General features: G+C 35.6%; 1 protein-coding gene across 7 annotated transcripts in view; it reads left to right on the forward strand.

Moving 5' to 3' along the window:
• The window catches only part of LOC5572637, a 348,615-nt gene extending 334,872 nt beyond the window's left edge, over positions 1–13,743 (forward strand). For all 7 annotated transcript variants that reach the window (XM_021843388.1, XM_021843390.1, XM_021843386.1 and 4 more), the window contains 2 exons: positions 1,905–2,120; positions 12,088–13,743. In XM_021843388.1, coding sequence (XP_021699080.1) covers positions 1,905–2,120; positions 12,088–12,192 — 321 coding nt within the window. In that variant the 3' untranslated portion in view covers positions 12,193–13,743. The remainder of the gene's footprint in view (positions 1–1,904; positions 2,121–12,087) is intronic.
• Positions 13,744–20,327: the final 6,584 nt, after the last annotated feature.

Raw genomic sequence — 20,327 nt, forward strand, 5'->3', positions numbered from 1 at the left:
AAAAAAAACCCAACTCTAGTCACTCCCCAATTCAAACGCATCATGGCCGTATTGTGAAATCCATCTGTTCTGTTTCGCAATACACTGCATTTCCGTAATCATTGGCACGTCGTCGTCGTAGTCGTTCTCCCTGCTTCACACCCACTCTACTCTATCGATGAGTCCAGAACGATAAACACAGCCCTAGTTGTACGCTACTGTGAGAAGCCCACCGACTCGGAAAGAAAAGCAAAGCAAGATAAGTCCAATGATAAAAATATTTTATTCATTCGAAATAATTTTCCTAAAAGGTTCTCCACCTTTTCGTTTACCGTCCGGCCGATCCCAGAAACATGTCCAATTGAAGGACAACAGCGACGATATTTCACTAGGGTAGTGGCACTTGTTTTGCCCAGACTAAGATGGATATTGTTTTTTTAAGAATACATGGGAAGCCAAATTATACTGCAACATACGACCAAAGAAAGCTTTCAATTCATAATATTTGTGGGAAATATTGGAACTGGGCATAAAATTCATTCGAAAAATCGGGATTCTCAATCTCGGTGACTGAATTACCAATAATATCGTTTTGTGTAGTGTATTCGGACGGATAAATGGTAATAGCTCTAACATGCGAATATATTTTACGAAACACGAAATGTTTCAATCTTATTTTTTGTGTAAAACGGTTTATAATACAATAAGCTATAACAAGCGCTAAGAACAAACTCGGTGCTTCTACCCTATAGGCTTCTAGTTCATTTCTGTTGCTTCACGGCTTTTGTCTGTACTGCTTTACTTTACACGCCTCCCTTCGATGGTCAAAACGAGGAATCGGGCTCACGAACGGACCAACAAACCCAAGTCCAGAGTGCCCAGATGCAACCGACAGAGAGGATTTACGACAGAAAAGGGCGTGGGTATCGCTCCTCCGATCTCTGACTTTCCTATTTTCCGGTTCAGGTTGATTTCCGTAGTTGGTTTTCCGGTTTGGGATTTTTTTTAACTCGCTGGAATTTCTACCAACATGGAAAGGAAGGAAACGAGGTTCGCAAGCTATACTGAATCTAAGTGTGAAGGAGTGGTCTAAGTTGTGTAGATGCAATGAAGTCCGATTAAATGAAAGTAGGGAACGGATTATTTATTGATTTTTAGTAGATAACGTGCTTTAAAATCAGAAGAACAGCACGATTCTATGCTGAAAGATAATCAGGCAAATCTTTCCAGTTTGCAATCGTATTTTGTAGTTAAGTTAGTCAAACATTACGTGAATGTTTATGATATTTTCCGGAAGTGATGTGGAAAATGGTGGACTTGTTTAAAATCAACGCAATTTGATTCAAAGCTAAAAATTATGTCTTCGTAATGCATTAAGAAAAACTTACCTTTACTTTATTTTCAACTTATTTCAGTTGCGTTATGATTATTATGACACAATTCAGTGCAAGACAATGTAGGCTGTTTCATGATAGATTTGCGCGATGAAAAACAGTCTTACGGTGAGAAAACGCAAAACATACTTTGTTACAGTTCTTACCTTATTTTTGAATACCTCAAAAAATCAAAAAAAAAATCTATATTCCAAAAATATTTGACAGTGTAAAATTATGTGATTGTAAATATTTTAGATTTTCGTTAAAAAGTGCAGCTTGTAATGGTGCCTGCTTCTATCAACAGTGTATCATCATACATATTAATCCCAAGTAGACATAACGAGCAACACTGTCTGCTAGACCTCCCCACCTTTGTAAAATACTGATTGTTGTTCAAGAAAGAGGAAATAAATATGCCGGTCTGCGTACATAAATCCACTTCACTCCGCTTTCCGTTTCAAAATATATGAACATACAAAATACATTTCTCACCACTTTTGTTCGCAATCTAAGCACCACTTCGTGTCCACTTTCTTGCTTGTTTCACAGAATACCGACAATGCATCCAACAGCAATGGGCTGAAAGGAGCTTCGTCCACAGAAGACATTCACACGGTGGAAAACGGCTCAGAATCGGCAAAGGTTAACGATCATTCTACCCTTCCCTACAACGGTGCATCTAGTTCGATTGCATCACCGCATCAAGTCAACAATAGCGAGGATTTGCAACCAACACGTGCCTGCATCATGACTGCCCTCAGTATAGTAAGTAATGATATTTTGATTTTTGTTATATCATATCGTTTTCCCTCACTTGTGGGAAAAAATAGAAATTAGCAGCTTTGCTCAAAAATAATCACATTATTATATTTTCAATTATTTTTTCCATGTTACTAAAAACTTCTTGTAATATTTTTAGTAAGATCCTGGTGATTTGGTTGATTTTAAAAGTTCTCTAAGAATCTTTCACGCCGAGGACCTGGGATCGAATCCCATCCCCGAGATAGTTACGAAAAATTTCAGTGACGACTTCCTTCGGAAGGGAAGTAAAGCCGTTGATCCCGAGATGAACTAGCCCAGGGCTAAAAATCTCGTTAATAAAGGTAGAAAAAAAAAAGTTCTCTATGAAGTTTATCTTTATGCAATAATTACATAAAGATAAACTTCTTAGAGAACTTTTAAAATCAACCAAATCACCAGGATCTTACAAAAAACATTTAGTAGCATTCATCAAATTCGTCAATGTGTGAACGATCATGCCAGCATCTATCTCTCACAATCTTTAAATATATATTTATTATAGAATTGTGTCAACGATTTGTCAAGGAATATCTCTGGGGATATCTATAGGTATTACCCCAGGAATTCCTCTAGATATTCCTCCAGCTATTGATGGAGGGGAAGTGGTGGTAAAATGAACACCGTGCCTTTTACCGAGAAAAAACAAATTTCGATGATTTTTGTCACGCACGGACGATTTAGTGCATAAATCTGAGTGTTCGAGTTGATACGTTGGTCAATTTAAGTGAGAATATCAATGAAAACAAAGATTTTAGAAAACCTCGTTTGAAAATTACAACTGACGTAACTTTTAGCTCGGAAGACTTGAGGTTTTTCAGTGAGGTGAATATCATTATGATATGATGTCAAATCTGATACCTTTAGAATTCTTTCTGAATGGGTTACAATCATTATTGGATGTATTTTCGGTGGGGCAATGAAAATTTCCAGATATATTTGTTTTGCTCACGTTTTTTGCGTGGTGTTCATTTTACCACCAACCGTTGTTCATTTTACCCACATAGTGCAGGTAAAATGAACATTTGCATCGCTTTTTGATAGCGATGAAAATATGTGAAAATTTAGCTATTTTAGTCTGATTCCATGTAGCTGCTATAGATTACATCCCTATTTTTGATGTTGTGCGATTGAACTGTACAAATTCCTCGTTTTTCTATCAGAAACAAGATGATTTCCTTAAGGTGTTCATTTTACCACCCCTTCCCTACCAGGAATTTCCTTATAAATTACTCAAGCAGTATTTCAAAAGCTCACATCAGAAAGTGCTTCGGGTTTTCTACAGAGTTTTCAGCGATTCATAGAGGAATATTCTCAGAAATTCCTTTCAGGGATTCTTCCAGAAATTGGCCTACCATTTTCTTCACAAAAATTTCCTGGGATATTTCCCAAAATTGAGCAGGATACGTCAGTTAATTGTAGTTTTATTCATACTTCAGTAGTCACGCTGCTGTGTTTTGTACAACAAAGATGAAAAAACTTCGCTTTCAGCATCAACGCGGAGAACTGTGGCGGGCCTTCATAAAAAGGTCGGACACAACCTTAAATACATCCAATCGCTAGATAATCGTAATCTATTAACTATCTATAATATCATCGCGTTGGAAATAAGTGTCAAATTGAAAATTAGATTTTCTAGTGAAATTTGTCCAAATAAAGTTTGTTTTATCCAATCTATAAAAAGACTATTATTACGATAAAGTTGATTGTGATGCAGAAATTGGTGTACAAACCTAAACAAGAGATACAGAGAGAGAATTTTTGATGTTTTGTCCGGCCATGCGCCACTGTGCGGTGCTTCTGGCGGTGAACAAACACACGACGACGCACAGTGGCCCAAAGCTGGCCAAAAGTAAAAAAATGAAGTGGTCAAAATCCTTCTCGAATATTTTTTCTTGATTTCTTCAATATTGAATAATAATCCCCCAAAGTTTCAGATCGATGGGTGTATATTTCGATTTTTCACAGCATGTGACCTGGAGAGATGCCAGCTAAAAATGACCCTTTTGAATTTGTCAAATTTCGTGGAGAAGAAATTGCAGTTTCTGTACCAAATCATGACCAAATCTTTCTCAACCGGTCTCATTCGAAATAATATACCTTAGGCTTTTTTTTGAACCATATTTGACATCTTTACCATTTGAGAATGTCAAGAAGTGTATAACATAGAACTCCTTCAAATCTAAGGCTTTTTTTTCAAAGGTAGTACAAGATATCTGGGAAACGCTCTAAAATACCCCTAAATGTGTGGCAAATAGTCCATAGTATTCGAAGTATTATGGCTTCACTTGCCCTTTTTTGCGCCAAGATAAGAAATAGTTATTTAGGCAACAAGTTGCAAAATGATGATTTGTTCAGCACGAGTTGTACATTTATTCAACGAGGCTCGCCGAGTTTTGCAACAAGTTGCCTACAACATTTTTTGCTATTTCGAAAAATGCAATTTCAGCTGGATGAACTCTAAAAACACAAACAATCATTTCAAGAGAACTCACATTGGCACACATCCATGCGTAGTATCAATTCAGTATTTTTCAACCACGTAGGCTGTGATACAGTAGTACCTCTACCCATAAATGTCACAAGTTTTCACGCTCCCATCGATATCAGGTAAGACAGCACAGCACAAATGTTGGACTATTCGATTCCAAATCAGAATCGCCAGCCTGTGTGGGTTCGTCCATAAATCACATGGTCATTCATGGGGAGAGGAAGGGTCTGGCCTATAATCACGGTTCATACGAGTTTTATAAATTTGTGTATGGACAAATGACTACGAGGAGGGAGGGGGTGGCCTGGAATCGCAAAAAAAACTGATCACGTCGTTAATGGACAGCCCCTGTCGGGATCAGATAGCACAACGGATCTAGAAACAGATGCAATTATGCTTATTCTGCGCGGCATGTGAGGCGAGACAAGTCGAATGAGGGACGATTGTCGACTCGCTCCCATTGGATTAACATTAGTCGCCTCACATCACCCGAGGTGAGAGCGACTCGTCTCGACTCACACGCCGCGCTAATAAGCACAAATAGCATGAAGAGACTGGGTTGTTCGGTTGATGCCTACCAAAACAGTACTGAAAAGTGCTACTTTTCAGCACCGAAAAGAGTGCTGAAAAGTAGCACTTTTCAGCAGTGTTTTTTCAGTAGGAAAAGTAGGCTGTTATGTTGATCAACTTCTCAATGAAAAGTTGATTGATTTACAACGGAATTGCAAAAATATATTTTTAGTTACACTGCGAATCAGTCAATTAGACCATCATACTTGTCATAAATATCGAATTTTTTACCATTGTAAGCTCTTGAATAGATTAAAAAACCATCTCGAACTTTCCCACGATATTAAACTTCAAATTGGCAACGAAATAATGACGTTTCATTCGATTTTGACCTGGATACGGATTTCATTGATTGAATTAAAAAAAAGTGCTATTTAAAACTTATTCTGTCAAATGAACCGGAAATATCGATTTTTTGTTTCAGCGACTATTTTTATCAAATTACCTCTAAGAATCATGTTTTATCAAATAATTAGCATTTTTGAACGTTTTGAGTGAAAATTAAACTTTTGGCCAGCATTTGTAGCACCGCACTGTGCGACGTTTTGGTACCTTTTATACGTTCTGTTTGTGCAATTGTGTTGCCCCACTACATTCATCTACTGATGTGTTGTATCTGCTCAATAAAAGTCAGTTAACTCTCTACCTCCGCCATGGCCGGACGGTCAAACATAAATGTCCAAACACAACGTAGGAAGAAATGTCCCTCTCGTGCGCGATCACGTCCATTACAATATTTTTAATGATATTGTTGTTTTTGCATACGTTTCAATTGCATTTTACTATTACATATAATTGTCAAAATTAACTTTTAATTTCGTAGTAAAAATCATGCTTTAAATGAGGTTTGATGAACTTATATGTCGAATAAAGTCAACCTTTTTATCTTTCATTCATTTATTTAGTTAACATCTAAACAGATAATACCAAACCAACAATTTCACGCCACAAAACTCGGTTCGTGGCCGCGTCTCTCCTTCCTCGGTTCCGTCCCACGCTAGTCAAATCGCTGCACACTTAGTCATGGGCGTAGCTAGAAATCCATCAGAGGAGGGCCAATGACCTTAAAACTTATTGACGAATTGGTATCTTGGAGTTAATTCCAGATATGAAATGGCACTTCTTTAATTTTTTTCTTAAATTTTTCTTGAAATATACTGAAGGCTTGTTATTTTTGCTTGGGCCTCTGCCAAAATTTCTACGAATTCTATGAAAACAATCTTTAAACGAGCTTTTCCCTGAGGAATTTCTCTAGAGATTCTAAATAAAACTAATGAAAGCAATTTATCATAATTTCTTTCAGAGATATCTTTGAGAAAAACTAACATATTTTCAGATCGCCAATATTTCTACATATGGTTGTCATATAAGAACTTCTTCAAGGATTTTTTTTAGAAAAAAAAAATAGTGAGAAAAAATTCCTCAGAAGTTTTTCTTAAATTTCCCAAGAGATAATTCATCGATCAATTGTTCAATGAGTTTCTCATGCTATTTTCTATGAATGCTCCAGATTTTTTCATGAACTCCTCCGAAGATCTGTCCAACTTTTATCTATATAAATTTGAAGAATTGGAACTTTTTGAGTAATTCATGAAAGAGTTCATAAAATGGTTTAAAAATTTCAAACAATTTTTGAAGGAAAATTTTGAACTTACGTAGTAATAAAAGAAAAAAAACTAAAGTACTTTTTACAAATACATAATTCCTAAAGCTGGATTCCGGGTTTTTCTTCTGACCGAGTTGGAGAGAAAACGCATGAAAAATTGCTTAAAAAATATATAGAAGAATATCCGAAATTGCCATCATAAACGAATTATTGCAGAATATCCCTATAAACTTTCCTGTAAATGTATTGTTAGAACTCTTGATATAATTCATGAAAGCTTGTGTTTTGAAGAAAGTTCTGATAGCATTACAAAGATACACTTCCAAACAAAAACCTTGAGTTATTGCTAAAGACTCATTGAATAAATTTGAGGTATTTCGAAAAACGGATTCTTAAATAAACCTTCTTTGGATTCCGTAAAGTATTATTAACAGCTTACACTCAAAATAAAATGAAGGCTGTTGATAGAATCGTCAAATGACATCTGGTGCACATTAATCTAATTGTTTGGTGAAGTTAAAGAATTCTCCAAGAAGTCATTCAGAAAACTTTTTTTTTTTCAAATGCGAAAGCTGTATGCAATTTCTTAGAAATTCAAATATGGGCTTTCCACGTGGCAATTTTTCCCATCGGCCAGGGAGGGGCAAGCCAGATACAAAATCTCTAAATAATTTCTGAAAAGATCTTTGACAGTCTGATTTTGAGAAGGATTCTTATATTTAGTACTTAGTGTTTAATTGTTACGCAATTTTTCATAGATATGAATGCTGAAACTAATATTTGGAAAATCTTAAAAATCTTAAAAATCCTTCGTAGCATACTAATTGGCTTTGATTTTTATCCCGTCGGCCAAAAAGGGGGGCTACGGTCCTCCCCTACTCTCCTTCTGGCTACATATGTCCATGCTATTGATCTGTCCACCAAACTCGCTGCGCCCAACGCCTTCTTGTACCAATCGGACCTGAAGCGAACACCAATTTTGCAGGGTTGCTTTGCGGCACTCTTGCAAAATGTCGTGCTCATCGTAGCTTTTCAGCTTTGGCCACCTTCAGGATACTGGGTTTGTAGAGTTGGCCTAGCTCGTGCTTCATCCTTCGCCGCCACAGACCACCAAATATCGTCCTAAGCACCCTACGTTTGAAGACTCCAAGTGCTTGCAGGTCCTCCTTGAGCATTTTTCACGTTTTATAATTGTAGAGGACTACCGGTCTTATAAACGTTTTATTTTGTACGCACAAACGCGGTTACCGAGGCGAACCCTGTCGCCTTTGGCTCCCCCTACTAGCATGCACTTTGACTTGGACGCATTCACCACCAGTCCAACTGTTGCTGCCTCGCGTTTTAGGCAGGTCTACAGGTCTGCCACCTTTTCAAATGTTCGGCCGATAATGTTCATACCATTCGCGAAGCAAACAAATTAACTGGATCTCGTAAAAATCGCACCCCGGCTGTTAAGCTCGGCTCTCCGCATAACACCTTCCAGCGCAATTTATACCAATGGCACGAAAGTCCATCACCATATCGTTATCCCAGGTGGGATTCAAACGGACTGAAATGTTCGCATGAAACCTCTACACAATTTAGCACATATTCCATCATTGCTCTTATTAGTCTTGTGGGCTTCCTGGGAGAGCTGTTTTCGTCTATGATTTTCCATAGCTCTACGCGGTCAATATCATTTTCCATAGCTCTACGCGGTCAATAGCCTCTCCGGGCTCATCTTTATGAGTTCAACTCCGATACCATCCTTACCAGCAGCTTTATTGTCTTGAGCAGGTGAATTGCATCCTTAACCTCCCTCAGAGTGAGGGCTGGTTAGTTCCATCGCCCGCAGTACTGACAAAGGCATTTGATATATTGGCTCGACCTTCATTAATTGCGGTCTCAGCACCATTCAGGTTTTCATCAAAGTGCTGCTTCCACCTTGCGATTACCTCACGTTCGTCTGTCAAGATGCCTCCATTCTTATCCCTGCACGTCTCTGCTTCTTCTCTGGATCGCTCCATGGATTCTACCAGGAATTCCTGCAGGTGTCTCACAACTCACAAATTTCTCAAGAATTTCTGGCAGGAAAATCGCGTCATGAATTATTCTAATGATTTCTTCAGAAAATCCTCCAGAAATTTCCCAGGAAATTCTCCAGGGACTCGTTCTGGGCCTCCTAATAATCCTGCGAGTATTCCTTCAAGAGTTCTTCTTAAAATTCTTTTAGAGATTCTCTTATGAATTCTTGCAGGAATTCCGTCAGAAATTATCATAAGAATTACTTCAGGGATTATTTCATGAAAAACAGTACAAAAATTCTTCCAAATGCTCTACATTAATTCTTTTTGGAAAATCTCTTTTTCAGGTTAGGAGTTCTTAGAGGAATCTCTGGAAAAATTGCAGATGAAATTCTGGATGAATTCGATTTCATTTTGATGGAATTCATGGGCGAATCCCTGAAGAAATACTAGATGAATTCTCCAGAACGAACCTCTGGAGAAATTTTAAGGGGAATCCCTGGAAGATTACCTGAGAAAATCCTTAGAATAATTTATGTAGCGATTTTCCTAGATGCATGCCTGAAATAATTCTCAATGGAAACATTTGAGGAATCCCTATATGCATTCATGAAGTTATTTATAGTAGAATCCCTAGATGAATTTCTCCTAGAAGAATCTCGAGAAGACTACCAGAGGAAATTCTAGAGAAATATCTGGATAAATATCTGGAGTAATCCTTGAAGAAATCGTCGTACTGTTGTAGAGCGCTTTGAAGACATCTCTGCATTAATCTCCTTTGAGAATTGTGTGGAGGAATCTTTAGAGGAGTCCCCGACCAGATAGAAGAAATAAGATTATAACAGAATGTGTTGCTCTAATATGATTTCATTATATCACCAGTTGTTATAAAACATATACCGTTTATAGTTGAAATAAAAAAAAAATTACACCAAATAAATATTGAATATAAAAGATATGTCATAATTTAACAAAATTGGTGCTGATCATTTCCGCTGTTATGGTAATAAGCACTTACATATCACTCGCAGTTTACAGCATTCATCAAATCTGATCAAAGTGAAACGGAAGTTAGGTAATTTCGCATCGATTGAGAGAATAATCCAATTTTCCCAAGTTTTGTACTTGGTCCCCTCTGACTTAACCAATTGAGTCGGATTCGAATCCTAGAATCACAAGCTAGTTGACCGTGAGGGATTCTGAGTCTTGCAAAAATAGAGCAGGCGTTCTGTGGTGGTTCACGTATATTTTTATATGAATGGACCAGTGCACGAGTTCACTAATTTGACGTTTGAGCGGTGCCGAATTCACTAGTTGCCATGGTCCCATAAATAACACGGCACCGCTAAAACGTCAGATAGTGAACCCGTGCATAGGTCCATAGCTTACAATATGGTCTGTCTTTCAAAGCAACAATAAAAGTGTGAAAATTTGTGACAGCCATTGCACAGCCTACCTGATTGACAAATACGGAGTTGCTACATCGCATGGATGCCCTTATGGATTTTCTGGAAATGTCTCCAAAAATCCAACTTTATCGGCATCTTCCGTTATTGCAAAAAATGTTGCATGCAACTCGTTGCAAAACTCGATTTTTTCAGCAATCGTCGTATTTATCCAACTCGGCGAGCCTCGTTGGATAAATGTAAGACTCGTGCTGAAAAAAATATCATTTTGCAACTTGTTGCTTAAATAACTATTTTAGAACGTTTCAATGTCATGGGTCACTATTGGCCCTTTTTGCATAATGTGTCACTTTTCTGTGGCACCTATTGGTCGCTAAATGCTCCTTTTATCAACAAAGTGTTCGTTGTCAAAAGTTAGGAAAAGTCAGATAATTTCAGATTTCTATCTCTTATCTCCACTAAGTTACAACTCATTTACCATTCCAATTGGTCAAAAATGACCCAAATGAATAAGGAAGGTTAAGAAGTTTTTAATGCAACCTATAGTGGAATTCTTGGATTACTGTGATGAACGTGATGATCTGGGAGAAATTTCTAGATTCCTGGAGTAGCTGCTAGTATCAATTAAAGGAATATTTGAACAATTTTACTTAGAAGAAGTTTAGGGAGTAACGTATGAAGAATTTTTAAAGGTGTGTGGACGCATATTTTCTTTTTCTATCAAACACTACATCCCAAGTGGGACAAATCCTGATTCTTAGCTTGGTGTTCTGATGAGTGTTTTCATAGATAGTAGTTGAGCGATTTCTTTGCCAAAAGAATCAAAACTGTATTAAAATGTGTGTTTATTATGTTCGTACAACATTTATATGCACTACTTCTTGGATACAGTTTCCAAATTTCAAGTAAATTTTATTTTCAATTATTTTCCATGTTTAGACAGTACTTGACTGGTGAACCGTTTAAGAAATGTTTTAACCCGTATAGGCCTGAGTGAAAACAACAATACTTAAACGCTCACCGCTCAGCAATTACTGCTATTTATTGGGACATGCCAAGTTATCTTCATTTGCTTGCAATGACAATCATTGTAATTTGCATAAATCATTAAGATTTGATATTCGACATTATAAATGAAGAGTTTTGCTCCGTTTAAAATGTACCGAAAGTGACCATTCGGACTCAATGCCCGGAAGAACCGGTAATAGATTTGTTGGATACTAAACCGTTTCAATTCTCGAAAAATAGATATCAATCATAATTATAATTATAATAATTATGATAGTTCGCAAAAACCATACACAGATGTTAAGATACAAATTAATCACTTAATAGAGAATTGGAGGATCCCGAGGACCTAAAAATGGTCATTTTTAGCATCAATAATATGCAGGAAACAAGGTTACCCAATCTAAGCGTTCCTCAAAAGGATTACACTTATGCGTTTTACTTAAAATTCTTTGACAAAGTAACCACTATACATTCGATTTCAGAAACTTTCCGTGACTTGGAATTTGCCTACATCCAGGGGCACAAAAGCACAGCACCCTTTTTACCCGACCTGACCCAGTGACGCACCGGAATAACTCCGGCCACAAGAACATTCCCGAGATCCCTTGGCCACTTTTAGAAACTAGATATGTGTACGAGTATACTGATAAAAAATAATTGAAATCCATTAAGTATTTGCTGAGGGGTGATAGTTTTACTTTATTTTTTTCATTCAGGCCTATATGGGTTAAATGAAAAGACCACGAGTGGAAAAAAGTGAACAGAAAACTCGAAAATTAAGATCAAGTCTTTTAAAACAACTTAGTTGAATGTCTGAATCCTAACCAACGTTTTTTTCGTCCTGCAGAATACCAAATCCAACCCAGATGCTACTGTTGCGCTGAAAATGGTCACTTCGTCGCTTGGAATTTCACTGACAAATGGAACCACAGTCACGGCAGCTACGCAGTAAGTTGATTATCGTGGAAGATGACATCCCTGTTATACGCGCTTTAAATATGTTTTACACAATCGTAATTGGTGAAACCCAAGCCTACAGCCATAATCACCCGGGACAAAGCTGATTGAACATGATGGAAGGGGTGATTTTAAAAGTTATACTACCTTACACGTCTTGAAGAATGTATATAAAATAAAAGTTAATACTATTTCTGTTTCTGTAATATTATTCGTAAATTTACTCACATCATGAGACATTATTGTACAACTATTAACGCAACGTATAAATAATAAAACAACAGATCAGCTGTTCTTCTTAAAGGTAATCGACAAGTATTTCCCACCACTTAGGAATGTTAGTTGAGGGAGAATGGGTTTTCAATAAAACAGTATATATCCGACAAATTAAGAGCTTATGGTCAACTTTGTTGAATGGTAGTATTTTTGCAGATCATGTGTTACGGTGTTTCGTTGGTTTTAGAATCGGCGACGTAACGTTACTCAAGATAAGGTAGTTAGGAAAAATAATGAAATTAATCCAAATGTTTTGTAGTTATTGAACACAACAGTAAACTGACCAATCAAGATCGTTTGAAACGTATGAAATTAAACGAAAAAGGTTTGAACTTATCAAAACAAAAACTGTAAAAAGTTGAATCACTTATGTACATATCAAGGCAGCGAACGTAACAGAAGGAACCTGGTACTGCGATCGGAATATGGAACGTAACTTATGTATCCTAAATAGATAAAGTGAAGATGTTTATTAATTAAACTAAAATATCTTCTAGGTAAAGGATGTAAATAACAATCTTTATACAGAACAGGACTATCAATCGAAACTCACGAAACTGAATGTAAAGAGGAAGAGAAACAAACATAATCAAAGTCAAATTGAGTGTCTATTTAATGAGTTAAAAGTTGCGTTCTGTTTTCCATAGTCCTCACCATTAGAATGGCAGAGTGCGACTTGCCCATCATCTTCCAGTGAGAATCACTTTGACAGGCAACAATGAATATCAATTATACAATTTGCTTATGCAGAGTGTCTATAGGCTTCCATACCCCCTCCAACCCCACTAATTGATTATAACTTGTCCACATACTCACAACCGCTTATCCACGTTGCGGAGTAGTTCAATTAGAATCCCGCTGACAGGTGTCATTGTATGCCAAAAACTGAGTAGATCAGTCCGTATTATTAGCTAGCCACATATATGTCGGTACAGTTTCTTATCCCCCTTACGTCTATACGGTTATATATCTATTTATCTACGTAGCGCTCTACAGATAGCAACTTACACAGCCAAGCTGCAATTCGATTAAAAATTAATGATTTCCGGTCCAAATCCTGCTTTGGTCCAGACGACCGACCGGCTGTCACTCAATATGCCAGCAAACAACTTTGGAGAGCACGCACCCATCCCGAGAGCCGCTAATTGATAGGGAAAAGTCAAACCGAACCGAATTAGAGATTCATTAATTTTGATGAGTTTTGTGCAATTGGCCCCACTCTCGAGCGACATTTGCCTGCCAACCGATCTGGACAAAAAGGGAGTGGATAGCGTACTGGTCAAACACGCTCCCTATATAGAGGCTAGATTTGTGAGTGCTTTGAAGTAGGTACATCACCAAAGTGGTGCACTGGGGAGTGGAAGATAAAATCTACATATTTATTGTGTTAACGTATTGTTATGATTACTGCTTAACTGCCCTAGGGTTTACTGCGTTTGTGTATGCAAACACAGAATTACAGCTTACGGCCGATGGCCACAGCGTAGTTTATCGCTTTATCAATAAGTTGAGGTGACTATGAAAACTGGTAGTATTAACTGACAGAAGGATGCGTGTCGAATGGTATGATTTGAAGTGTTGAGATGCGTAATATATACAAATGATTTTGAATTACGTTATTTTCGGCTTGAAGTTTTGTTTGTATGGAATTCTATGGAAGATATTTTAAACTTAACTGATTGTGTGGCAAATTGCATTCACAAAATTGAATTAAGTTTTGCTTATTTCCTTTTTGTTTAACAATTTATTGTCATATCTGAAAACGTCCATTTAAAAAAGTGGAAAGTGATTTAATGGACCTGCAATATTTCTTCCTGTTTTAATTTTCAACTAGGGACATTCAAAACTTAACATTAACTTCTAATATATTGGTGTGTGTGTGTGTTTAGCATCACTTTAATTTCAATGTGATGGAACTAAATGGAGCTATTGTTAGTAGTTTGTTGACAACATATTATAATTCGTTTGCCGCATCAATTTGCAATTTTTGCAAGTGAATTGCAACAAAATCTGCTTGGGCTGATAAACGGTTGTGAGCTCATTAAAACTTTTTTTTTTAATCTCCTTAATGCGACAACAAGATAACTCAAATATCGTAATTTTGTGATGTGCAACTTTGGAAAAATAACCGTTTTATAAGGTGATGGTTTATCTCAGGTAATATGATTGAAAAATCAACTTTATCTTCCGTATATTGAATCATCAAACCCTTAAGTACCGTGGATATTTTGCAAATCTAATTAAGAATAATGTTTTAACATATTGATTAATCCATAGATAACAGACAGAAAATAGAAGTGTAAACCAGAGATTCAATCCTGTGAAATTTGAAAGAATCGCTCACTTATCGCTCTCAGAAACGATCGTGATTTGTTGCAGCACATCATGAGAGCCTGTTCAACGTATACTGCTACAGCTCTGATTGATTCGGAGGCATAGGAGTGCATGGTAAAACCACTCTAAACAAGCTCCAAACCTGGGGGACACGATTGTTGTAGTAGAATCGAACTAAGAACCCTGCGATCGGTAGCTCCTTCATACAACACGCGTCCAGTGAAGTACACTGGGGCAGATCACTTTTTTGGACGGCCAAAACCTCTAGTACTCTGGGTATGCATCCTAGATGTTTGGTGTTTTCGACAAAGTATTTTGGAATAATTTGTACTACATTTTGACCTCCTCGGATTTGATTAGATAAGTTAAAACTCATCTAGATCAGTTTTATTTTTTGATAAGAGCGCAAAGTTGTTCTTTGAGGCATTTTTGGCATTCCTTTCGAAGACACTTATGCTCCATCACTGACGTGGCTGTATGGCATTTGGACCATTATGACCATTTTTTCGAACAAAAGAAATGTAAAAAAACAATTTGTCATCATATTTTCAAAGCTTAGCAATAACAAACAATAATCTCCATATTTAACACACATTTGATGTTTCATCTAAACATACAACATACAAACTTGCATCCTACAAATTGTATGCAAATTTGTATCATCCTTCTTATACGCAGGGTTTTTGTCACTTGGATAATGGGCGAACACACAATAGGAACGCATGCAGACAGAATTTACTTGCAATTATTTTTCGGAAACTCAATCATTACATAAAATTTCTTTTTTAAAAACATATTAAATCAACACATATAATTTTGCCTTCATATCGTAAATTGTGTTATGTCAAAAACTGAACTGCTTTATTAAATTGTATTTTTAACTCTAGGAGCCCCGGGAAGGAAAACAGCTATATGGATTATCGGCTATATCTCATTCATGTGTCTATTTGTTCATGTGTCTAATATCCATATCCTCACTTTTGTTTTTTACGAAAGGATTAAACTATTCTTAGGAGTGTTCAAATTTCCCCTAGAGCAGTTGAACTAATACCATTTTTTTGTTGTTGACTGAAACTTCAAAAGAATCTTGTCAAATTTTACTGGAAAAATTACTACTTAAAGTTCCTCAGATTCGATTTATCTTGAATAATAAGAGAAATGTCACATCTATTTGAACACAAACATTTCAAGCACCCCTAATGAGGTAAATTTGGATATCCTCTAGTGCTCTGTGTGTGCTTTATATATAGGTTGCACTACATTTCGCCACATCCATTTGGATTTGATCTAGATTACTTGTAACTAATCTAGATCATTTTTATCGCTTATTATGAAGGTCCCAGTTCAAAATTTCTCTCTGCAATGTTGTTCAATGAGCCATTTTTTCATTTTTTCGATACAAATTTACTTGTTTAAGTGCAGAGAACAGTTTGGAATATGAATTTTTGGATTTGGAATCTTAATTTTTGATTACACTCACAATTAATAATACTGCAACGAACTAAAAATACATTTCTCTCTTAACTGTTTGCATTAGATACGAAATATAAAGCAATGACGTATAGTTTTTTCGACAATTATTAGATAAAAGTAGTCCAGAGAACATTTGTAATAAGCTATAGAAATTCGCAATCACACTCAACATTTATTTTAATAAAAAGACTTCAAGAAATCCACGTGTTTTTAATTGGTTGGCATACATAATTCATAGTGATAACATATTGAATATTGAATATTGTATATTGACTGAGAACACTGTATCCTTTTTGCCAATGACATATAGTTTTTGTGACATGAATTCTTTTGTAGAAATCTGGTGAATATGTTTGATTAGAAATTGTTATTCTTAGATGCAGTCAAAATTTCTTTTACTAAAAAACTACGGAAAAAACTTATTTATTTCAACTGTGTGCCTTTAACACAAGTACCAAAGCGAGGACATGTAGTTTCTTCGACATAAATTTTATTGGGCAAGAACAGTATCTATGTTTGAGCAAAAGGAAGAACTCTGGATCAGATTGAAAACTTTTATGCTTGAAAAATTACCAAAACTTCTATTTTTAAGCCCTATGTGCTTGTGAATCAGAAATAATATCGACGAAATATATATAATAAATTTTCGAGCTATACCAGAACCGAATTTAGTACTATACCATTTAATTTCACTAGAGTTTGTATCCTTTGACAGATACGCGTATTTCGACTTCAATTGTAAGGCCGTCTTCAGAGTCGTGTACTAGATCAAACCAAATTCTACCTATTTATATCACTTAGTGGAACGACTTCCAAAATTCTTACATCAATGGATCCAAACACTATTCAAAATGAACGCACACTTACAAGTTCTAGAAAAAGGTAAACTATCTTAAGTTATTGATCTAAAGGCACTTCCTTGTTCTATCTGGTACGCTTTTTGGCACAAATTAAACCTCATTCCAAGTGATGAAACGCGATATTTATTGGGAGTTTTAAAACGCTAATGAACATGTTTGCAAAAAGAAACATTTTTTTATTATACCCAATTTGTCAAATCGGTTTTGAAGTAAATTTTCACCCGATAACATTTTTTTTCCTGACATGATGGAATCCCAGTGAACATGTTTAGGCAGAGATTGAAATGTTTGATTTAAAATCGAATATCTTTTAAAAAAGAACCTATTTTTCAATCTATTTGCTCATATATCCATACTATAAGCGATGATATTGAGTTTTTTTGCGTAAATTTAAATGTAGAACGCTTGTGAATATATTTGAGCAGAATCCAGAATTTTTGATTACATCTAAAATTTACTATTATACTGAAAAAACTATGAAAATCCCTATTTTTCCAACCTTCAACCGGTAAATCAAATTAAAATGCGGAGATATGTAATTTTCCTACATAAATTGACTTATAGAAATCCAATAAACATATGTGTGTTGAAATTAAACTTTTTGATTACACTCAATTTTTTTTTCAGTTTTTACTTTTGACAAGTGTCTATTTTCTGTAAATCTAAATTCAATGCGATGACATGTAAAATAATGATTCAAAAAAAAAAGCTCATGTCATCGTTTTAGGATGCGATTAACAGGCTTGAAAGAAAAAAATGTTTCTTAGATTTGCAGTACAAGAAATTTTGAGTGTAACCTAAACTTATTTCATATTCTCATAGATTTCTTATGATTTGATTAAGGAAAATAAAATTTGAAGTGTAATAAAAAAATCTTTTTCTGCTCTAGCGTGTCAACTTGATCACACACGTCAACATAAATCGAAAAAATTTCATTTCATAGCAATACATTTTTATTGACGGACAAACAGGTTAAAACCAAGGTTTTAAAGTTAAACGCATTTCGAGCGACTTCAATATCTACTATTTCTAGTAGAACATGTTCAATGGTTTCCTACAATAAAACTAATTGAAAAAAAAACTGCATGTCGTCCCTATAAATTTGAATTTATTTCAAATAGTTGTATAAATTAATGTTTTTTTCTTTTCCACCCCAAACATGTACACTAATGTAATTGCTTTTAATTATAACTTTGCTGGCAATCCTATTCAAAACTATTTATTTGATGTAATTTAATTTTTTTTAAGTTTTGAGAGCAATACAACATTTATTGTTTCTCAAACATACGCACGGTTTCTGCACAATCAAATGTATGCAAAGAAACTACATGTCATCGCTTTGAAATGCGATTAACAGGCAAATAGTTATAAAAAAATAAGTATTTCCGTCGTTTTTAAGGAAAGGAAATTTTAAGTGTATCAAAAAAATACTATTTCGGCCCAAACATATTCTCTAGATTTCAACAAAAGAATTCATGCCACAAAAACTACATGTTGCTTTGAACATTGTTTTACAGGCAAACTGGATGAAAATTAAGGGTTTCTCGTAGGTTTTTAGTAAAAAAATATTTGAATGTGATCCAAAACTTCTATTTCTGCTGTTCACATGTTCACTGGACACGTACAATCCAGTTTATGCAAAAAAAAAACTCCATGTAATCGTTACGTTACGTGGTACAGTTTTTTAATCAAAATAAGTCTTGAGTGAATCTCTAATTTCTGTTTCTACTCAATAATGTTCTCTGGACTACTGCAATAACATCAATGTCGAAAAAACTACATGTCAATGCTTTGAATTTTGGTTCATATGTGAACAGTCAAGAAAAAAACTATTTCTTCATTCTCTTCAGTAATTTAAATTTTGAGTGTAGTAAAAAAATGATGGCTCTGCTCAAACATGTTCTCTGCAATTCTGCAAGCAAATTTGTGTCGAGGAAATGTCAAAACCGTATCATTGCACTATATGACAGAAGGAAGTTCCTATCAAGATACAAAATGTGAAATTTTTCATACAAAAAGCGTTACGGAGGGGGGGAGGGGGACAAAAATTTACATTTTTAGCGTTACGTTATAAATGGATGCTGCCTTGTTCGTCTAGGTAACTAGGGTCACTAGGGTTTGAAAAAAAACTTAAATTACAACATTTGCGGTAAAACTTTGCCGCTCCAATGTGCGAAAAAATGTGTATTGGTTTCATTGATGTAAGGGAAATTTGAACATCCCTGGGAACATTTTTTAATTATGGACATGAGATACGTGAAAGAGTTTTTAAAATCGGTTGTGTCATTGGTGCAGAGTTACTTGGGGACTACCAAGATTCACTTTGGCATTCACTTCAGACGAATGTTTTAAAATTTTGCAACAGGAGCACTCCAGTACGATGCGTATTGTGGCCAAATATGAGCGCTGTAGCTTTCAAAACCCACTGATCAAGTGGATCAAAAGTGCCAAGAATAGAATCTGGCTCCCTACTGATTGAAATATTTGTTACAACTGATATTTGATTCCAGGGCTCCTAGTGTTAAGGGTATGTACATTTAAAATAAATGACGCAAGTAGCTGTAAAATTGTTTATTTAAAAACGCCGACATACAGTTTTTACTGAAATATTATCTATAGTATAGACATATAATTGATATAATTCCATATACATTACTTTCAACACTTTAGATCGTACTAAATAATGCACCATACCGACCAGACACGGCTAGAATGCCATAAATTACCAAACCGTAGTATTTGTTATCGAATGCGTTACATGTTAGCTGAAAATCGTATCCCACATTATTTAAACTCACTACAAACTACACCGACAACCGAGCAACCAAAACGCATACAGAAACTGTGGCGAACTGAAATAACTATTTACAGTTTATTCCATGAAGGCAAATATCAGCTGGTATTGCTATCAGAGATTAACAAACATTTTACTCCTGAATGCACTGTTCTGCTATGCAATCACCAACTGGTGAACCTTTTTGCGAAACGTAACAGTGTGATATGCGTATTAAACATGAGATGATTGTTTCAAATACGAGCAGGAAGGTTAATGATACATAGCTTTAGTTACAAAACTGCAAAATTCAATCTTCTAATTACCTATCTCTTTTTGTTTCAAAAATTTAATCATGCGATTTATTTCCAAATGTTGGGTAAATTCTGGTATTGAGATCGATTGAAATAAACC

This window comes from Aedes aegypti, chromosome 2 (genome assembly GCF_002204515.2).
Source record: "Aedes aegypti strain LVP_AGWG chromosome 2, AaegL5.0 Primary Assembly, whole genome shotgun sequence".
Taxonomy (NCBI): domain Eukaryota; kingdom Metazoa; phylum Arthropoda; class Insecta; order Diptera; family Culicidae; genus Aedes; species Aedes aegypti.